This window comes from Chanodichthys erythropterus, chromosome 8 (genome assembly GCF_024489055.1).
Source record: "Chanodichthys erythropterus isolate Z2021 chromosome 8, ASM2448905v1, whole genome shotgun sequence".
Lineage (NCBI taxonomy): Eukaryota > Metazoa > Chordata > Actinopteri > Cypriniformes > Xenocyprididae > Chanodichthys > Chanodichthys erythropterus.
Genome location: NC_090228.1, coordinates 31347808 through 31363347, shown reverse-complemented (window position 1 = coordinate 31363347; position 15540 = coordinate 31347808). Strand labels below are relative to the sequence as shown.

The 15540-nt window shown below is 36.9% G+C and overlaps 2 protein-coding genes across 4 annotated transcripts in view; both read left to right on the top strand.

Annotated features, from left to right (window-relative positions):
- The first annotated feature begins 2885 nt into the window (after positions 1–2885).
- Positions 2886–12607, top strand: LOC137024754 (zinc finger protein OZF-like). 3 transcript variants are annotated; one of them, XM_067392620.1, is made up of 7 exons: positions 2886–2937; positions 6423–6653; positions 7929–10710; positions 11026–11183; positions 11274–11380; positions 11858–12313; positions 12474–12607. In XM_067392620.1, exons 2-3 carry the CDS (start codon positions 6461–6463, stop codon positions 8747–8749), a joined length of 1014 nt encoding a protein of 337 aa, XP_067248721.1. In that variant the 5' UTR covers positions 2886–2937; positions 6423–6460; the 3' UTR covers positions 8750–10710; positions 11026–11183; positions 11274–11380; positions 11858–12313; positions 12474–12607. The 3 variants fall into 3 exon arrangements, with proteins under 3 accessions (XP_067248721.1, XP_067248720.1, XP_067248722.1); XM_067392619.1 differs by having other exon boundaries at positions 11274–12313; XM_067392621.1 differs by having other exon boundaries at positions 11274–12313; positions 12477–12580.
- Positions 12352–15540, top strand: part of LOC137024764 (membrane-spanning 4-domains subfamily A member 4A-like) — a 21951-nt gene continuing 18762 nt past the window's right edge. Inside the window, exon 1 of the mRNA XM_067392636.1 lies at positions 12352–12629. The gene's annotated coding sequence lies outside the window, so the exon portion shown is untranslated. The remainder of the gene's footprint in view (positions 12630–15540) is intronic.

Genomic DNA, 15540 nt, shown 5'->3' with positions numbered 1-15540 from the left:
AAAACCAATCACTAAAAAGCAAATGTTGTCATTCTTGGGAATGTGTTCGTATTGTCGAACATTTATCCCCAACTATGCAACCCTTGAGAGCCCTAACGATGGGAAAGGGTCTAAAATCATGTGACAAAGTCGAATGGACCAGTGAAGCAGAGGAAGCCTTTGAATTTATGAAATGTCAATTGGGTCAAACTCCCACTTTGGGAATTCCGGAACCAACAAAACCCTTTATTCAGATGGTTGATGAGAAAAATGGGTATATGATTATTATATATGAGACAAACTTCGACCTGTGGCGTATTTCTCGAGCAAATTAGATCCTGTTGCTGCCTGAGGGCCGTGGCGGCAGCAGAGAAGGCCGTGATGGCGTCTAGGGAGTTTGTGGGGTATGCTAACCTAACCTTGATGGTGCCACACGAGGTCTCCATGATCCTACAAGAACAGAAAACATCACATTTATCCACAGCTAGATGGTTGAGGTATCATACTATCTTGCTTGATATGCCGAATGTTGTACGACATTGAATCCTGCCACCCTCGTCCCAATAGAGGAGGATGGGGAGGAGCATCATTGTTGTCTAATGGCTCTTGAACAAGTGTGTACACCACGTCCAGATCTTTCTGATGAACCAATTGACAATTGTGACAATGTTCTGTTTGTGGATGGGTCCGCGTTTAAAGATCCACAGACAGGGAAAAATCGAGTTGGTTACGCAATCACGACTGAATTTGAACTTGTGGCATCCGGCGCACTGCCGTCAAATTACTCTGCCCAAGCAGCAGAGCTTGTGGCCCTGATTGAAGCGTGCAAACTCATGACAGATAAATGCGTTACGATTTATACAGATTCACGTTATGCTTTTGGGGAGGCTCATGACTCTAGGGCCCTATGGAAACACAGAAAATTTCTATCATGTTCTTAGAGTGGTCAGGGAAAGAACAGGATGTAAGTGAAACCAAATCGGATGAGTCAAGTGTTTAAAGGAGTTAACTGAATTAAGACTAAAGGTAAACAAGAAACAGTGAAAGTAATGAAAAGAAAAATTGATTATGAAGATTTAAGTTCATGGAAGTGCCCATTCTTTATCTATTCTGTTTTAGCTTGCTAAAAAGACAGGGTCTATCCCCACAAAAACAAGCCTTGAGCATTATTTCTGACTTTTTTCACAAATTTAAGAGAGTGATCTTTTATGTGTAAATCTGAGAAGAAGAGCATAAAAGTGATGTGACGACTTAAATTTGCTGTGCACGTTAACCTTGAAGAGTTAAGGAGAAGTATAAATGTGCCCAGAAAAAAGGATTGTGTTATTCTTACACTCTGTGGTTTCCAAGTGAAGCTGTCATGACTGTTTGAATCTTTCTTGCAAGAAATAAAACATTAAAAGGCTCTTGGGTCTGACTTTGTTTCTTACACAGTGAGTTGCTGTCGATTTTTGCCACAACAGAAGGAAAGCCTGTGTAAAATCAGCAATCATCTGAGAGATGAAATCAATCTATGTGTATGTGCCATTTATACACAATACACTCGCAAAAACTATGTATATTTATAATGATAGTTATAATAAAAATTTCTTATATTTAGAGTTATTAACAATAACAATTTATTTCAATTATTTACCATCCTCCATATCACTTTTGAAACGGTTTTCTCGCTTTTGTGTCCTTTTCTTGATCATTTGGGAGTCTCCATCAGTTTCAACATTAGAGAGCTCCTCAGCACGCTTCAAGTATTTCAGGGCTTTCTGATCATTTGATAAAAGACAAAATTATGATTAAATGATCGATTATATGGAAACCTGTATTGTTGTGTACTTGCTTTATATTGCAGAGTTGTTGCCACGCATTTATAACACTAACAATCTGAATTAAAGAAACAAACAAACAAAAAAACAGATGAAAAGGCAGGTCTAAATTTTCACTTGTTGCATGGCTTAAAAGGTTAACATTCATCCAAAAATTTATTTCATCATTTACTTGCCCTCGTGTCGTTTCAAACCTGTAAGACTTTCATTCATCTCTGGAACACAAATGAAGGTATTTTTGATGAAATCTGGGAGATTTTTGTCCCTCCATAGACAGCTACACAACTGAAAATTTGACACTTCAAAAAGCTGATAAAGAGATCATAAAACTAATACACATGAACTGAGTGGTTTAGGCCCAGTTTTCTGAAGAGATATGATTGCTTTATATGATGAACAGGTCCCTTTTAAAATGTATTTCAATACAGATTACAAAATACATGCTTTAAAAAGTAATTTGTAAAATATTTTGTTAAGTTTTGTTACTTAATCTAAATACTTTAGAATAGAGTTTTTATCTCACAATTCTGGATTTTTGGTTATAATTGTGTGATATAAAGTTGCAATTGCGCGTTATAAAGTCAGAATTGCTAGAAAAGAAGTCAGAATTGAGATATAAACTTGCAATTGCAAGAAAAAAATCTCAGAATTGTGTGATAATTTGCAATTCTGACTTTTTTTCTGACGATTGAATGTTTATATCACAATTCTGACTTAAAATTTTGTTAAAATTATTCAAATGTTGCATAATCTGCAACGGGTATGAATATAAGCAGAACTGTAGCTTGAGATGCTTTTGCAGACTGTCAAAATTGGAGAATCTCCAACTGCTGTTTACATTATTTGCCATCACAGTTTACATTAATGTTTAAATTATATCAAAATTTCAAATTATTTACTTTTGTAATCTAAAATGCTTTTATATAACCGTATATAAAATATAACCGGATATAACCGTAGTGTGATCACCACCCATTTAAAATGTAACTGTAATGAAAGACAGTTACTAAAAATGTTATTGCTTCATCAATAAACTTTTATTATTTAAATTTTTTGTTGGTCTTTTATTTTGGAGTGCAGGTTTGACGTCATAAGGATGCGCCGCGCAGCTGCTCTGTTGTGATTCGGCTGAAGAAAGGTTTGTGTTTTTAATCATAAAAAGTGTTTATTTCTTTGCAGAACTCTCTGGTAATTGTATAGTTTTATCTGAATCGGAAAACGCCTGCTGTTGTGAACATAACATTGTAATGCTTTTTCTAACACGTTACTTCTGTGAGTAAAGCGCATCAGTAACGGAAAAGATGCGTCTCATTTCGCTTCAAAATATATCAGTGAATCAGTTTAACACGAGTGCAATATGTGATATTTCTACTTTGAGTTATTTACTCATTTATTTAATTATTAACTTACTATCGCGGGAAAAGACAGTCGCTGTCCATAATTTTCCTGGTTTATTAAACATTTTTTTCCGTTACATTAAAATTATTTATTATAAGATTTATAAACACTATAAAAATGTATATTGACATCCATATCGTGTGTTCGAGGGAGAAGAAGAGAACGGAGAGAGGAAAATACTCGCTCAATAAGGATGTATTAAAAACAACACACCTGTTATTTCCTAGCACACCTGTGTGTCTAGTTCAGGACACCACATTTTGTGTTAGTTTGAACTCATCCAGTGTGTTATTTTTCTTCACACAGACAGTGTTTGAATATTTAACACACTAATAATGTGCCATAAATCAAATAGGTTTGTGTCAGATGTGGTTTAACCAGTTAACTACATGAATGCAATACAAATATTAAAAATAAGTATTTATTAACTTGACTGGTTCATTAACATGAAGTCAATATTCACATATCACAAGTCATTCACCAATGAAAAAGAGGGATAAGTTTAATAAGTAAAATTTTTGAGAAACTGAAAATCCCATACCAATGAGCACGAGGTCACTGTTAATGCACCTGTCCTTGACAATCTAAAAAATTCACAAATAACAAAAAAAAATTTTTTTAGTTTCTAATTCAAAATGAATCCTCTTACCTGACATGTGAGTATTCATGTCGTTTACTGATGAAAAAGAGTCACTCAACAACTTGATGAGTTGAGTGTTGGAGTTTGGGTTCCTTGCCGCTGTCGCCTTTGGCTTGCTTAGTTGGGGACACTTGACATTTGATATTCAACAGTGCTTTGATCTGCCTGCATTGACACTATTCTTTAAGAGCTGCTGTGCAGCCAAAATTATGTACCATTGTGGCGACCAGGGCGGGCGATCTGCCATGAGGGAACGGCACGAGGCCGGTGACGCAAGTGATAACGAGCATCACCTGGGAGGCGCACCGGCCTTGAGTCTCTCACAGAGGAGCTCCGGGAGCATAAAAGGAGGAGCGATGACCGTGATGGATGAGAGAGGACCAGGCCTTGACTTTATTTTGTTTTATTATGTTTGTTTGGCCGGCAGACGTCCGAGAGGGTCTGCCGGCATTACTTTCATTTTGTTCTTTGTTTATTTCTAATTAAAGTTTTGTTGAATGTTCGCCGGTTCCCGCCTCCTCCTTCTCGTTTACGAACTGCGTTACAACCAGTTATCAATGTAAAGCTGCTTTAACACAATCTTGTAACACAAGTTGTTATTCTTTACTTTTACTTTTTTTTTTTTTTTTTAAAAACATTCAAAAAAAAATTTAAAAGAAGTCTCTTCTGTTCACCATCCTGTTCTTTTGAACGTTGTATTCATCAAATAGTCCTGAAAAATAAAATTGTACCCAACTGTTTTCAACATTGATAATAATCAGAAATGTTTCTTGAGCATCAAATCAGCCTATTAGAATGATTTCTGAAGGATCATGTGACACTGAAGACTGGAGTAATGATGCTGAAAATCCAGCTTTGATCACAGGAATAAATTATATTTTACAATATTATAAATTGTTTTTGCTATATTTTGGATCAAATAAATGCAGCCTTGAGGTTAAAAATAAAAACGATTTATTGCAATACTCCTTTATTTTACTTAAAAGCAAAGAAAAGTCCACTAGTTTCTAGTGTATTGTATAATATAAAATGATTTTTTATTTTAAAATTAACACTGTCATCTCACAGCTGCTGGTAGCCCATGTACAAACTGGGGAACACATAAAATCCTAAATTTTGAAAATAAACACACACATGAAGTTAGTAAACATAAATTGACCATTTCAAATAACATAAGTTACTTGTTCTTCAGTAAACATAAGTCATGTTGGAAGTGTTTCCATTTGAGTAGGCAACACATGTAAAACAATTCTTGCAGACGGTCATTTTTTTGTTTACCATTTTTCTTCCTCGGCATTATATACCAAAGTCCCTTTAAGCAAAGTCATTTCACTCGGCGGCCATCTTTGAAATGCCTATCGGGCATCCAAGTGCAGCTCCTATCTCTTTGAATGGGGAAACATCAAATTCTCCAAAGCTGTTTACCAAGGTTTCGATTAAATTTAATATTTGAAATCACCAAGGAAATCTGACAACAACTGCCTCATAATTTATTTATTTTTTCCAAACGCTGGAATCATGACAAAAAAAATATACTTTTTAGGCTGGATCAAGATACTGCGTATGCGCAGACCTAAATGCGCGTCTCTTGTGGCTTGTTTCAGAGACGCGCGTCTGACTGTTTCTATAGAAACCGGTGCTTCTAACGGCCGCTGCAGTGACGCGATGACTTTATCAGTCGGCGATTGGCTCTTATTTAGAAGGCGGGACGTATTCCGCCATATTGCGCATTTCACTTTCTCCCATTCAAAACAATAAGAGTGACGCATCTTGTGTTATTCTATAGTCTTGATTATACTCAACGGCAAAACCGAAATGTCTCCACACCACGGATTTGAAAGACGCTGGCGCTTCCTCGTACTGTAGCCTCACTTCACTGCCACTCGCCATGTTAAAGTGTGGAATGATGGTTCAGCGCCCCCTAACTTTAGAGCATAGGGATTGAACATTTACTCGCGGGGAGGAGTACTCGTAGACTTACAGGCACACACAAACAGTCAATTTGGAGAGAAATAAAACGCACATAAATTTTTTAAACGTAAAACTGAAAAAAAAATGCAATTCACAAGCGCGTATTGAACCGTGGATGTCGTACCGAGCGGTTTGAGAATTGTGGCATCCCTAGACCATACCATCTCCGATTTTCTTTTCTTGACAGTTACGAACAATTCATCATATGGTCTGATGGCTTGATTGATCGTATGCCGAACTTTGTTGTTTGTGACTTTTTGCGTATAGGTTCGATACATATTATTGTGGTTTATTGCCACATACAGCCATCATCAGAAGCTGATCACTCCTCTTTCCTCTACGTAATTAAAGCTGCGACCGTGAAGTGCATGAAGTGTCCAACATACCACACTTCATATTTCATATGCATACTTACAGGCCTATAGAATGGTGTGTAAACAAATTTATGAGGAAAAACTGTAAAAAATCACCTCCATAGCAGTTTCCAAGTGATCAAGGGCTTAGTTTGTTCCATTTAAACACATTTTAAAGATTTCTGCCCACTTGTGCAACGTTTGATTGAGATTTAGTTTGGATGTATATTTCTTTTTGTTAATTATTCTCATCTTAAACAGGACAAGCACACAAACTCCTGGTGAAGCAACTGAGATCCATGCAACACACTATTATAAAGATGGCGTTTATTAAAGAGGAGAGTGAAGACATGAAGATTGAAGAAGTATTCAGTTTGAAACAAGAAGATACTGAGGAAGAAACAAAGATGGCGTTTATTAAAGAGGAGAGTGAAGATATGAGGATCGAAGAAACATTCAGAGTGAAAAAAGAAGAAAACGAGGAACAAACAGGTTGGTTTCATTCTCAAGATTGATTTTGGTCATTTGATCCTTATTAAAATGAAATGAGTGATATTTTTGATGGGTATCCTAATGTTAAAGTGATTTTATATGACATGGGTTTCATGGTATGTGTATTGGAGCAGGGTTGGAACTAAAGGTGCGTTCACGCCATGTTGTTATTACTGCATTTATATCTAAGAGCTCGTTATTACAGCTTTTAGGGTACAGCTTTTTTCGTGAGAGCTCTTACTTGGACTGCTGCAGATTCATTTAGCCGTTGTTAGTGGTGCCATAGAAACACAGAGTTCCCAGTCCGAGGATGTGAACAGTTCTGAATATATCTCCATGTGTTGTCATCTTGAGACTACAGAAGTTACAACATGACGTGAAATCAGCTTTCACACTGGCAAAGTTTGTTGTGTGTAGCTGAACCACAACTTGCAACAATACAGAGGAGTATTGTCCATTCTGTCACGTTTTCCTGTTGTTCTCCTCTGGCCACTGTCTGTCAGGTGCTTTGATTTATGATGGGCAGATCAGATCTAATGTCACTTGAATCTGCTGTTAAAAAAACAAATCATCCACCTGCATCAAGTTATGCTTTGTCAGAAATGTCGGCCCTTAGTTGTAGGAAAAAGCTAAGACATGGACATTGGCTCTTAAGCGCCCCCTTTTGACTAAAGTGCTGAAGTCAGTTTTACTGACTGAGGGTCACTGTCCTGCAGAACTTAATTCTGTCTCTAAACAAACACACCTGCCTGTATTTTTAAGCAACCAAGGAGACTTCGGTTAGATGTGTTGAGGTATGTTTGATTACGGATTGATCTATACCAGGGGTGTTCAAACTCAGTCCTGGAGGGCCACTGTCCTGCAGAGTTTAGTTCCAACTTGCCTCAACACACCTGCCTGGAAGTTTCTAGTATACATAGTAAGACCTTGATTAGCTGGTTCAGGTGTGTTTAATTGGGGTTGGAGCTGAACTTTGCTGGACAGTGGACCTCCAGGACCAGAGTTGCCCATCCTTGACCTGAAGTCACCGAACTTGGTACGTATATCGTTCTCCTCAAGCAGGATAACTTTCAAAATCACATGGACGTGGCTATTGTGGTTCAGGGTCAAATCGCCACTAGTTGGCCTCCCTTATTTACCCACTTAAATGCGTCTGCCAACCGTGTGATGATGGCGTGTATTAATTGAACCTGTTATCATTGTTTACAGCTGATGCTTTACATGTCAAGATGTTTTAACCTGAGAATATCATGTTTTTGCCCCTTTTGGCCTTAGATCTGATGGTGCTAAAAGAGGAGATTCAAGATCTGAATGAAACAGAAGAGAAACGTCAGTATGAGAATGAGAGTTGCTCACAGACTGAAAAGTCTTCACCAAAAAGATCTCAAAATACAACAAAAATAAGTTATTTCACCTGCCAACAGTGTGGGAGGAGCTTCACTCAAAAAGGACATCTTAAAACTCACATGAGAATTCACACTGGAGAGAAGCCTTACACATGTCAACAGTGTGGAAAGAGCTTCACACACCAAGGAACCCTTTATACCCACATGACAGTTCACACTGGAGAGAGCTCTTACACCTGCAAAATCTGTGGAAAATCCTTGAATCGTAAAGGAAATCTTAAGACTCACATGAGAACTCACACTGGAGAGAAACCTTTCACATGTGATCAGTGTGGAAAATGTTTCACACGTAAAGAAAGCCTTAATAACCATGTGAGGATTCACATAAAAGAGAGCGGATGTATATGCCATCAGTGTGGAATGAGTTTCACAGACATGAAACAACTAAAGACACATGTAATAACTCACGCCGGAGAGAAGCCTTACATGTGCCATCACTGTGGAATGAGTTGTGCAACCAACACAAACCTTAAAGTCCACGTGAGAATTCATACGGGAGAGAAGCCCTACAGCTGCCAACAGTGTGGAAAGAGCTTCACTAGAAAAGAGTGTCTTAAAGCCCACATGAGAGTTCACACCGGAGAGAAGCCTTACTCCTGCAAAGTGTGTGGAAAGAGTTTCACAAATAAAGGAACCCGTTATAGCCACATGAAAGTTCACAACGGAGGGAAGCGTTTCACATATCTTTAGTGCGAGAAGAGTTTTGCACATCAAATAGTTATGAAAAGTCATTGGGAAACATTCTGGCAAGATATTGCAGTGTTCTAAATGTAGAAAGAGGTCTTTCTGTCAACATTTACTCATGTTGTTCCAAACCTGTAAGACTTTTGCTCATCTTTGGAGCATAAATTAAGATATTTTTGATTCTGTCTCTCCATTGACTGCTACATAACTACCACTTTGATGCTTCATAAAAGAGATTGTGATCCATATGAGTTGAGTGGTTTAGTCAAAATTTTCTGAAGAGACTTCATTGCTTTATATGATGAACAGCTTGAATTTAGGCTTTAATTTAGTGGTCTATTTCAGCCTTTCCCCTTTGTTTTGTATAAAACACTGTTCGTGGTCATTCAGTTTGAAATGTTGACTACAAACACAATGGTTTTTCAGATTGTCTGCTGCGTCGTTCTCTTTGTATTTACGATTCATAGCAGCCTTTAGCCATTGCTACAATGCTCTGGATCCTTTAAACTGAAAGGAACTCACTTTCAGTAAACATTTACTCTTTGAATTCTTGCACCCGGGAACAATATGAGTCAACACCATTATGACTGAAAGTTTGCTAAGAAGTGTGTCCTACTAAAGCATGGTGTTTTTTGACTCTGGTATTTTCCAGTTCACAGGATACTTGATGTCAGATTCTTTGGACTAGCACACAAAACATTTTACTTATATGGGCATACTTAAATTAGGCTGTGCTTAACTTATTGGTTGTTATTTAAGAAGTATTATTTTAGTTTTGATCCAACCCATAGATGGTGTGTGTGCGTAGTACAAAAAGAACAAATGTGCATTTCACTTAAAGTAAAGATCCCCTTTATTTTATAACCAATGCTAGGGAGTTTGTCCTCTGCATTTAACCTATCCAAGTTAATGCACACGCATTAGGAGTAGCAAGTAGTGAACACATACTGCAAACCTTGGACTCGCACAACCGGAACAATGGGCAGCCATTTTACTATGGCACCCAGGGAGCATCAAGGTCACCTCAGTCATTCCATTTCGGTATTGATAAGCGAACCTGCAGACCTTCAGGTTACCAGTCTGGCTCTGTAAACATTAGGCTATGACTAATGTGCTCTTCCACACATGGGAAAGACGGATCTTTCAATGTGTCTGTGATGATCACATGCTTGTTCATTTCAGAACAATCTTGATAGCCTGTACATATGTTTACATCTCAAAAAAAATTTTTTGCAGGGTTTCATGAAATAAACACTGCCCAATAATGAACTGATTAATTGAGCAATGATTGAAAATTAGTGATGAACACCTGCTGTTAACAAGCAGAATCACTGAAAGAAAGAGGAAAAAAAGAACTACCCAAGCCATACCAAATGCAATCCCAAATCCAATCCTAATACAGATTGAGGTCCTCTTTCGACAAGTCCATGGCAGAACGTAAGAGACAAGAATTTGTTGACCTCTGGGAGTGGAACCTCATTTACAGCCAACTCCTTGTTGGGACTTTAGAGACGAGGACTTTATAAGCTCATTTGATCAAAATATTTTTGATAACATGTTGGCTGAACAGCCTGAGCCATCCAACCTCTAACCGAGACAGTGAAGGGATCAGGTTACAGTTCGTACCTGTTTGAGATCTTTAACCGCCACCTGGAAGCTCACAGTATAATGTTAAGTTTGAGGATACAGCAGTTTACAGCAAAGCTGGGCATACACGGTGCGTGAGCATACGATCTTTTGACCATCACAATTCGTACCATCACCAGTGAGTTTATCTAATCTGGATGCAGTGTTATACAACACGATTTTACAAACTGCCAAATTCCGAAACAGTCGCACAAAAACATGGGAGTCAGAGGAAGAGATAACTTGCCAAGGAATAAAAAAGTAAAAGAATGGCCGGGCAAATAGGTTTGTTGAAGAGCAGAGAACAGCATGGACATTACATTCTTCAAAAACAACTTGAGGTGAGTCTATTTCTGTGTGCATGCTTTACATACTCACTGATGTGGTCATGGAAGATATGGGAAAGTATAAAACCATAGTGTGTCACGCAAGTTGTAACATCATTTTTATATTTAAACCAATTTAATTGCTGAGTAGTCTAGGTATTATTGTATATGTGCTGTATTTGCAGACCAAATGTTTGTAGATATTGATATGAGGAATACATAATAAAACTGCCTCCTGGCCCTTTGCTATATGTTCACATCAGTACAATGTAAATGCAATATAAATGGACTTAAAATACAATACGTGTAATTAAAGAACTTATTCTACAGATGAATATGACAGACTTCAGGGTGATGTCATGGGTGACATGAGTTTTATGAGTTACTGTCTGTGGTTGAGCCTTTTATTACCAAAACAAACAAAGGCATGAGGAGGAGCATTAGTGCCAAAGACAGACTGTCAGTGACACTGAGGTTTCTGAACACAGGTAAGTGTTAACATGTACAGATGTTGTATAAATGAATTAGCTTTGCCCCTATAAAAATAAATGTTCTTTACTCCCGTTTATTTATTGTAGGCGAGTCCTTTGGCTTTCAGTTTTGGATGGGAACCACAACCATTGGTAGAACTGTAGAAGAAACATGCAAAGCTCTACACCACACTATGAAGAAGTGTCATTTGAAGGTTTGCAATCAGATGCAAAAAAGAATATTCATAATAGAAAACTTGACTTAAGTATTGCCAATAATTTATGAAAAAATGAAATAACACTTCCTTTAAGGGTAACAATTTACATTAAGATTTCATTTGTTAACAGTATTTAACAATATTAGTTAACAGGAACTAACAAAGAAAAATACTTCTAAAATATTTACTAATGTTAGTTTCAACATTTACTAAGACATTATTAAAATCCAGATTTGTATTTGTTAATATTAATGCACTGATCTAACATTAACAAAGATTAATAAATGCTGTAAAAATGTATTGTTCACTGTTGGTTCATGTTAGCTAATGCATTATCCAATCTCAATAAAACCTCAGATTAAGCATCGTCGTTTACATTGATGTTACATTTAGCAGGATGTGATTCTAGGGGATCTTACTGATTATGCCATTTTCAACTACTGTTTTGTTATTCTGATAATGTCATGTTTACAGACAACAGCTTCTGAAGAAGAGTAGAGGAAAATTTCAGAAGAATTTGACATGAAGTGGCAATTTCCTGATTGCCTTGGTGCAATAGATGGAAAGCATGTCTTTATTCAGCTCCCAGCCAACAGCGGCAGCATATTCTGCCACTATAAGTCCAGGTTTTCCATCCTGTTGATGGCTGTAGTGGATGCCAACTACAAATTTATTTACACAAATGTGGGCATTCAAGGCAGAGTTTCAGATACATGTTTATTTTAGGTTGGAGACGAGAGAAAATCCTGCAGTCTGTGAACATGGGGAGAGGGAAAAACCCAGAGTTTGCTTCATTTCACTTCCCTTATTTCAGGGTTAACATAGATTTCACTTTCTGAAACGGGCCTCTGCTTACCATTGCACTATCACTGCTGTTTTGTCAATAAACTTCAGCTCAGTGAATAATACTGTGTCTCAGAGTTCCTGTTTGTGAGTGACAGTATTGTTTTAGTTTGACAGATGTTTGTTCTTGTATTTTGTATTGTTCATAATTTCATGTCTTGATTTGTAGTCTTGTACTTGGTCTTTGTAGTTCTTCTTCTGTTTCCCCGCCCTAATTGCACCCTGGTGCTCTTTGTTTTCCCTCTAGTAGTCATGTATTTTAGCCCTGTGTTTTCCATCATCTTGCGTTGGCTGTTGCTTGTATTCCTGGACTTCGTGCTGTTTCCTCTCATGGATTATTGAACAAATTTTAATCAGCATATAGATCCAGCTTCCTCGCTTCATTTTTAACATCATACTAGAGGTAAGTATTACACAACTGATTATTTGATAAATTTGTTAATGACTCTGATTGGGAAGGTGTTTATTACCTCATGAGTTTTTTTGTTACAAATAAGTAAAAATTAATAATTTCTTTAAGCAAAACACAGAAATTCTACCCAGTTAAACATTTTCTTAGTAAATTTAAGAAGGACACTGATGTTAGCTGCTCTTTTCATTTTATTATTCAAATTATACATGTAAGTCTTCCTACCAAAAAAAACCTCTTCTCAGTAGTCTTACAAGAATTTAAGAATTATATTTATACTATTCGAACTAACCATAATAGAAAAGCTTTAAAAACTCTTCTATCTTCATCTTTGAATAAGGTGGTTTGAGTGAATTGAAGCTTGTAAAAACAATAAATGTTATGGCTGTGCTGATCATTGTCACATTTTTTTTGTACAATGTTTACAAGCCTGTTTCCAAACCAGCATGTAGATTATATAAAGTACAACAAAGCCAAATTAAATAAGATTTAATTTAATTGTATTATAATGAATGGGAATATATATTACAGTGTAGTTTCAGGCTTTATTCCCTGGAAACAGTGGACAGCTTTGCTGCCCCTCATAACCATCTGAGCTCCACCCACTTATCTTTAATTCTGGGAAACAGTTTCATAACATAGGATATGTTGCCTCAGAGGAGTGAACTATAAAAACACAGCAAAGTGCAAAAAAAAAAAAAAAAAAAAAAAAACAGAGTGAATTTTATTCTGGTAAAACAAAATAGATCTCATCTGACTACCTTTACACAAATCACTATTTTTGCATAAAGTCTATTTTGTTGTTGTTTTTACTTGTACTTGGTGTCAGGGTTCTGTTGCTTCTGTCTATTTTCTGTTGTCCTGTCTTTGAGTGAGTGTGCGGTTTCAAGACTTCTCCCAACATGAAACCAGACACGCATACGAGGGAGCGCACGACTCTAGTGCTCTCGTACGCTCACACAAAGACAGGACAGTAGGGGAGTGTCAGAGGTCTGTCACAAATCCAAGAAATAAACTAGTGACAGCATCCAACAGTAGAAATTGCATTTTCAGGGAGGGGAGAAATGGGAACACGATGTGACCGCACAGAGCACTTTCACTTTCGTGATCATAGGGGTAGGGGCTCAAGCACCACCCCACACCCCTCCCCCTGTGATTTGCAAATGTATCATGTTAAGATTTTACTTATCGAGGTACATGACCAATAACTAATTAAGTAATATGTAATTACTGGGTTTTGACAGTTGCACATGCAGTGAGTGTAATGACAGAGAATGTGTTTGAAGGATGGGTCAGTTGGGCTGCACACAAATATCAGCACACCAGAATCTGAACTACAGATTGATGTTGCACTGTGTTTAAACTGATGTGACCAACAGCTGTTTACACTGGACATGACAGATCATTTCAAGTCCATTTGTCCTTCATAACAGAAGTGACGTTGTGTTGTGTGTCGTGCCACATCCAGTATAGCATCACTAACTCTGATTATAATGGTTTCTATTCTCTTTTGTCCGGTCTTGACACAGTGTTATGAAATAGCAGTGCCCGGCCACATGTTCTCAGTGTTCCACCTTTGAATCCTAGATCATTCCTGTGCCATGAACAACAAGGTTCTGGATGTGGCAGTTTACCGATGGAATCACAGTTGTTGATGGTTGGAAACTGAAATCTATGGCTTAGTGTAGATGTCAAAACTATAATGACATATTACTTAACAGATAGTTAATAGTCATGTGCCTCAACAAGTAAAGTCATAACATAATGATACATTTGCAAATAATTAGTTAATGACTAATTAAAGCAGACAACTGGAAGTTGAAGTACATGGCCTCACACCATTGTGCTAATTAACACATTAACTTACAATATTAATACAATATGTTATTAAGGAATTAATACATTATTTTTTTGTGATCAAATCTTTTTTTTTATATATACATTTTAAAGAGAACAATACATGAAGGTATATACACGCCAAAAAAATAAAAATAAATAAATGAATAAATAAATAACAGTATATAATATATACATACATGCATGTACACACACATACACATGTGTACATATACACATACATACAGATACATATACACATCTACGTATACATTTGCATATATACCTACATATAAGCATAAATAATAACGCGTATGAGTAACAAAGAGAGAAAAAAAAAATAATAAAAAAAAATATATATATATATATATATATATATATATATATATATATATATATATATATATATACATAAAAATAAACAAACTAAAAAAAAAAAAAACCCTATGTAATACCCACCCACCCTCTGGATCCAGATCTCCAAATCTCAGTTACAAATTACATCTGAAACCCACGAAGGGTAGTCAGCAGTGAAAGCCAAGCTTCCACCGCTGATTCTTTTGCACCGTGGACTCTAGCTATCAACAACTCCAAGTAAACGATATCCAAATACGTTAAAACCCAAGCTCGAAGAGAGAGTAAATGTGGAGGTTTCCAGCGTGTGGCAATTAGTTTTTTTGCAGCCGTTAGTCCAGCCAACAAAGCTCTTCTCTTATCCAGTGTCAAACCCAACCTTGACAAATCATTCAAAATGAGTGTAGCAGGCGTACAGGGCAATCTAATCTTAAACAACCTAGAGAGGTTAAAGGCAATCATCTTCCAGAAATCAGCCACTGGGGTACATTCCCAAAACATGTGAAAGTAACTACCAATCGCTTTGGAGGAACAGAAAGTACACATAGGATTGTCGATAACCTTCATTAAATGAAGCTTCCTGGGAGTTAAATATACCCTGTGTACATAATTATAATGTATTTGCTGGTGATCTGGGTTTCTGGATGACAAACCTATATTGATCCATACTTTTTCCCAATCAAATGATGGCTCCAAATCTGGAACATCTTTCCTC

Excerpts from the sequence above, each read along its gene's own strand:
- LOC137024754 (XM_067392620.1), top strand. The coding sequence starts at position 6,461 with ATGCAACACACTATTATAAAGATGGCGTTTATTAAAGAGGAGAGTGAA. Across the intron at positions 6,654-7,928 it reads AGAAAACGAGGAACAAACAG|ATCTGATGGTGCTAAAAGAG; the intron begins GTTGGTTTCATT and ends TTTTGGCCTTAG.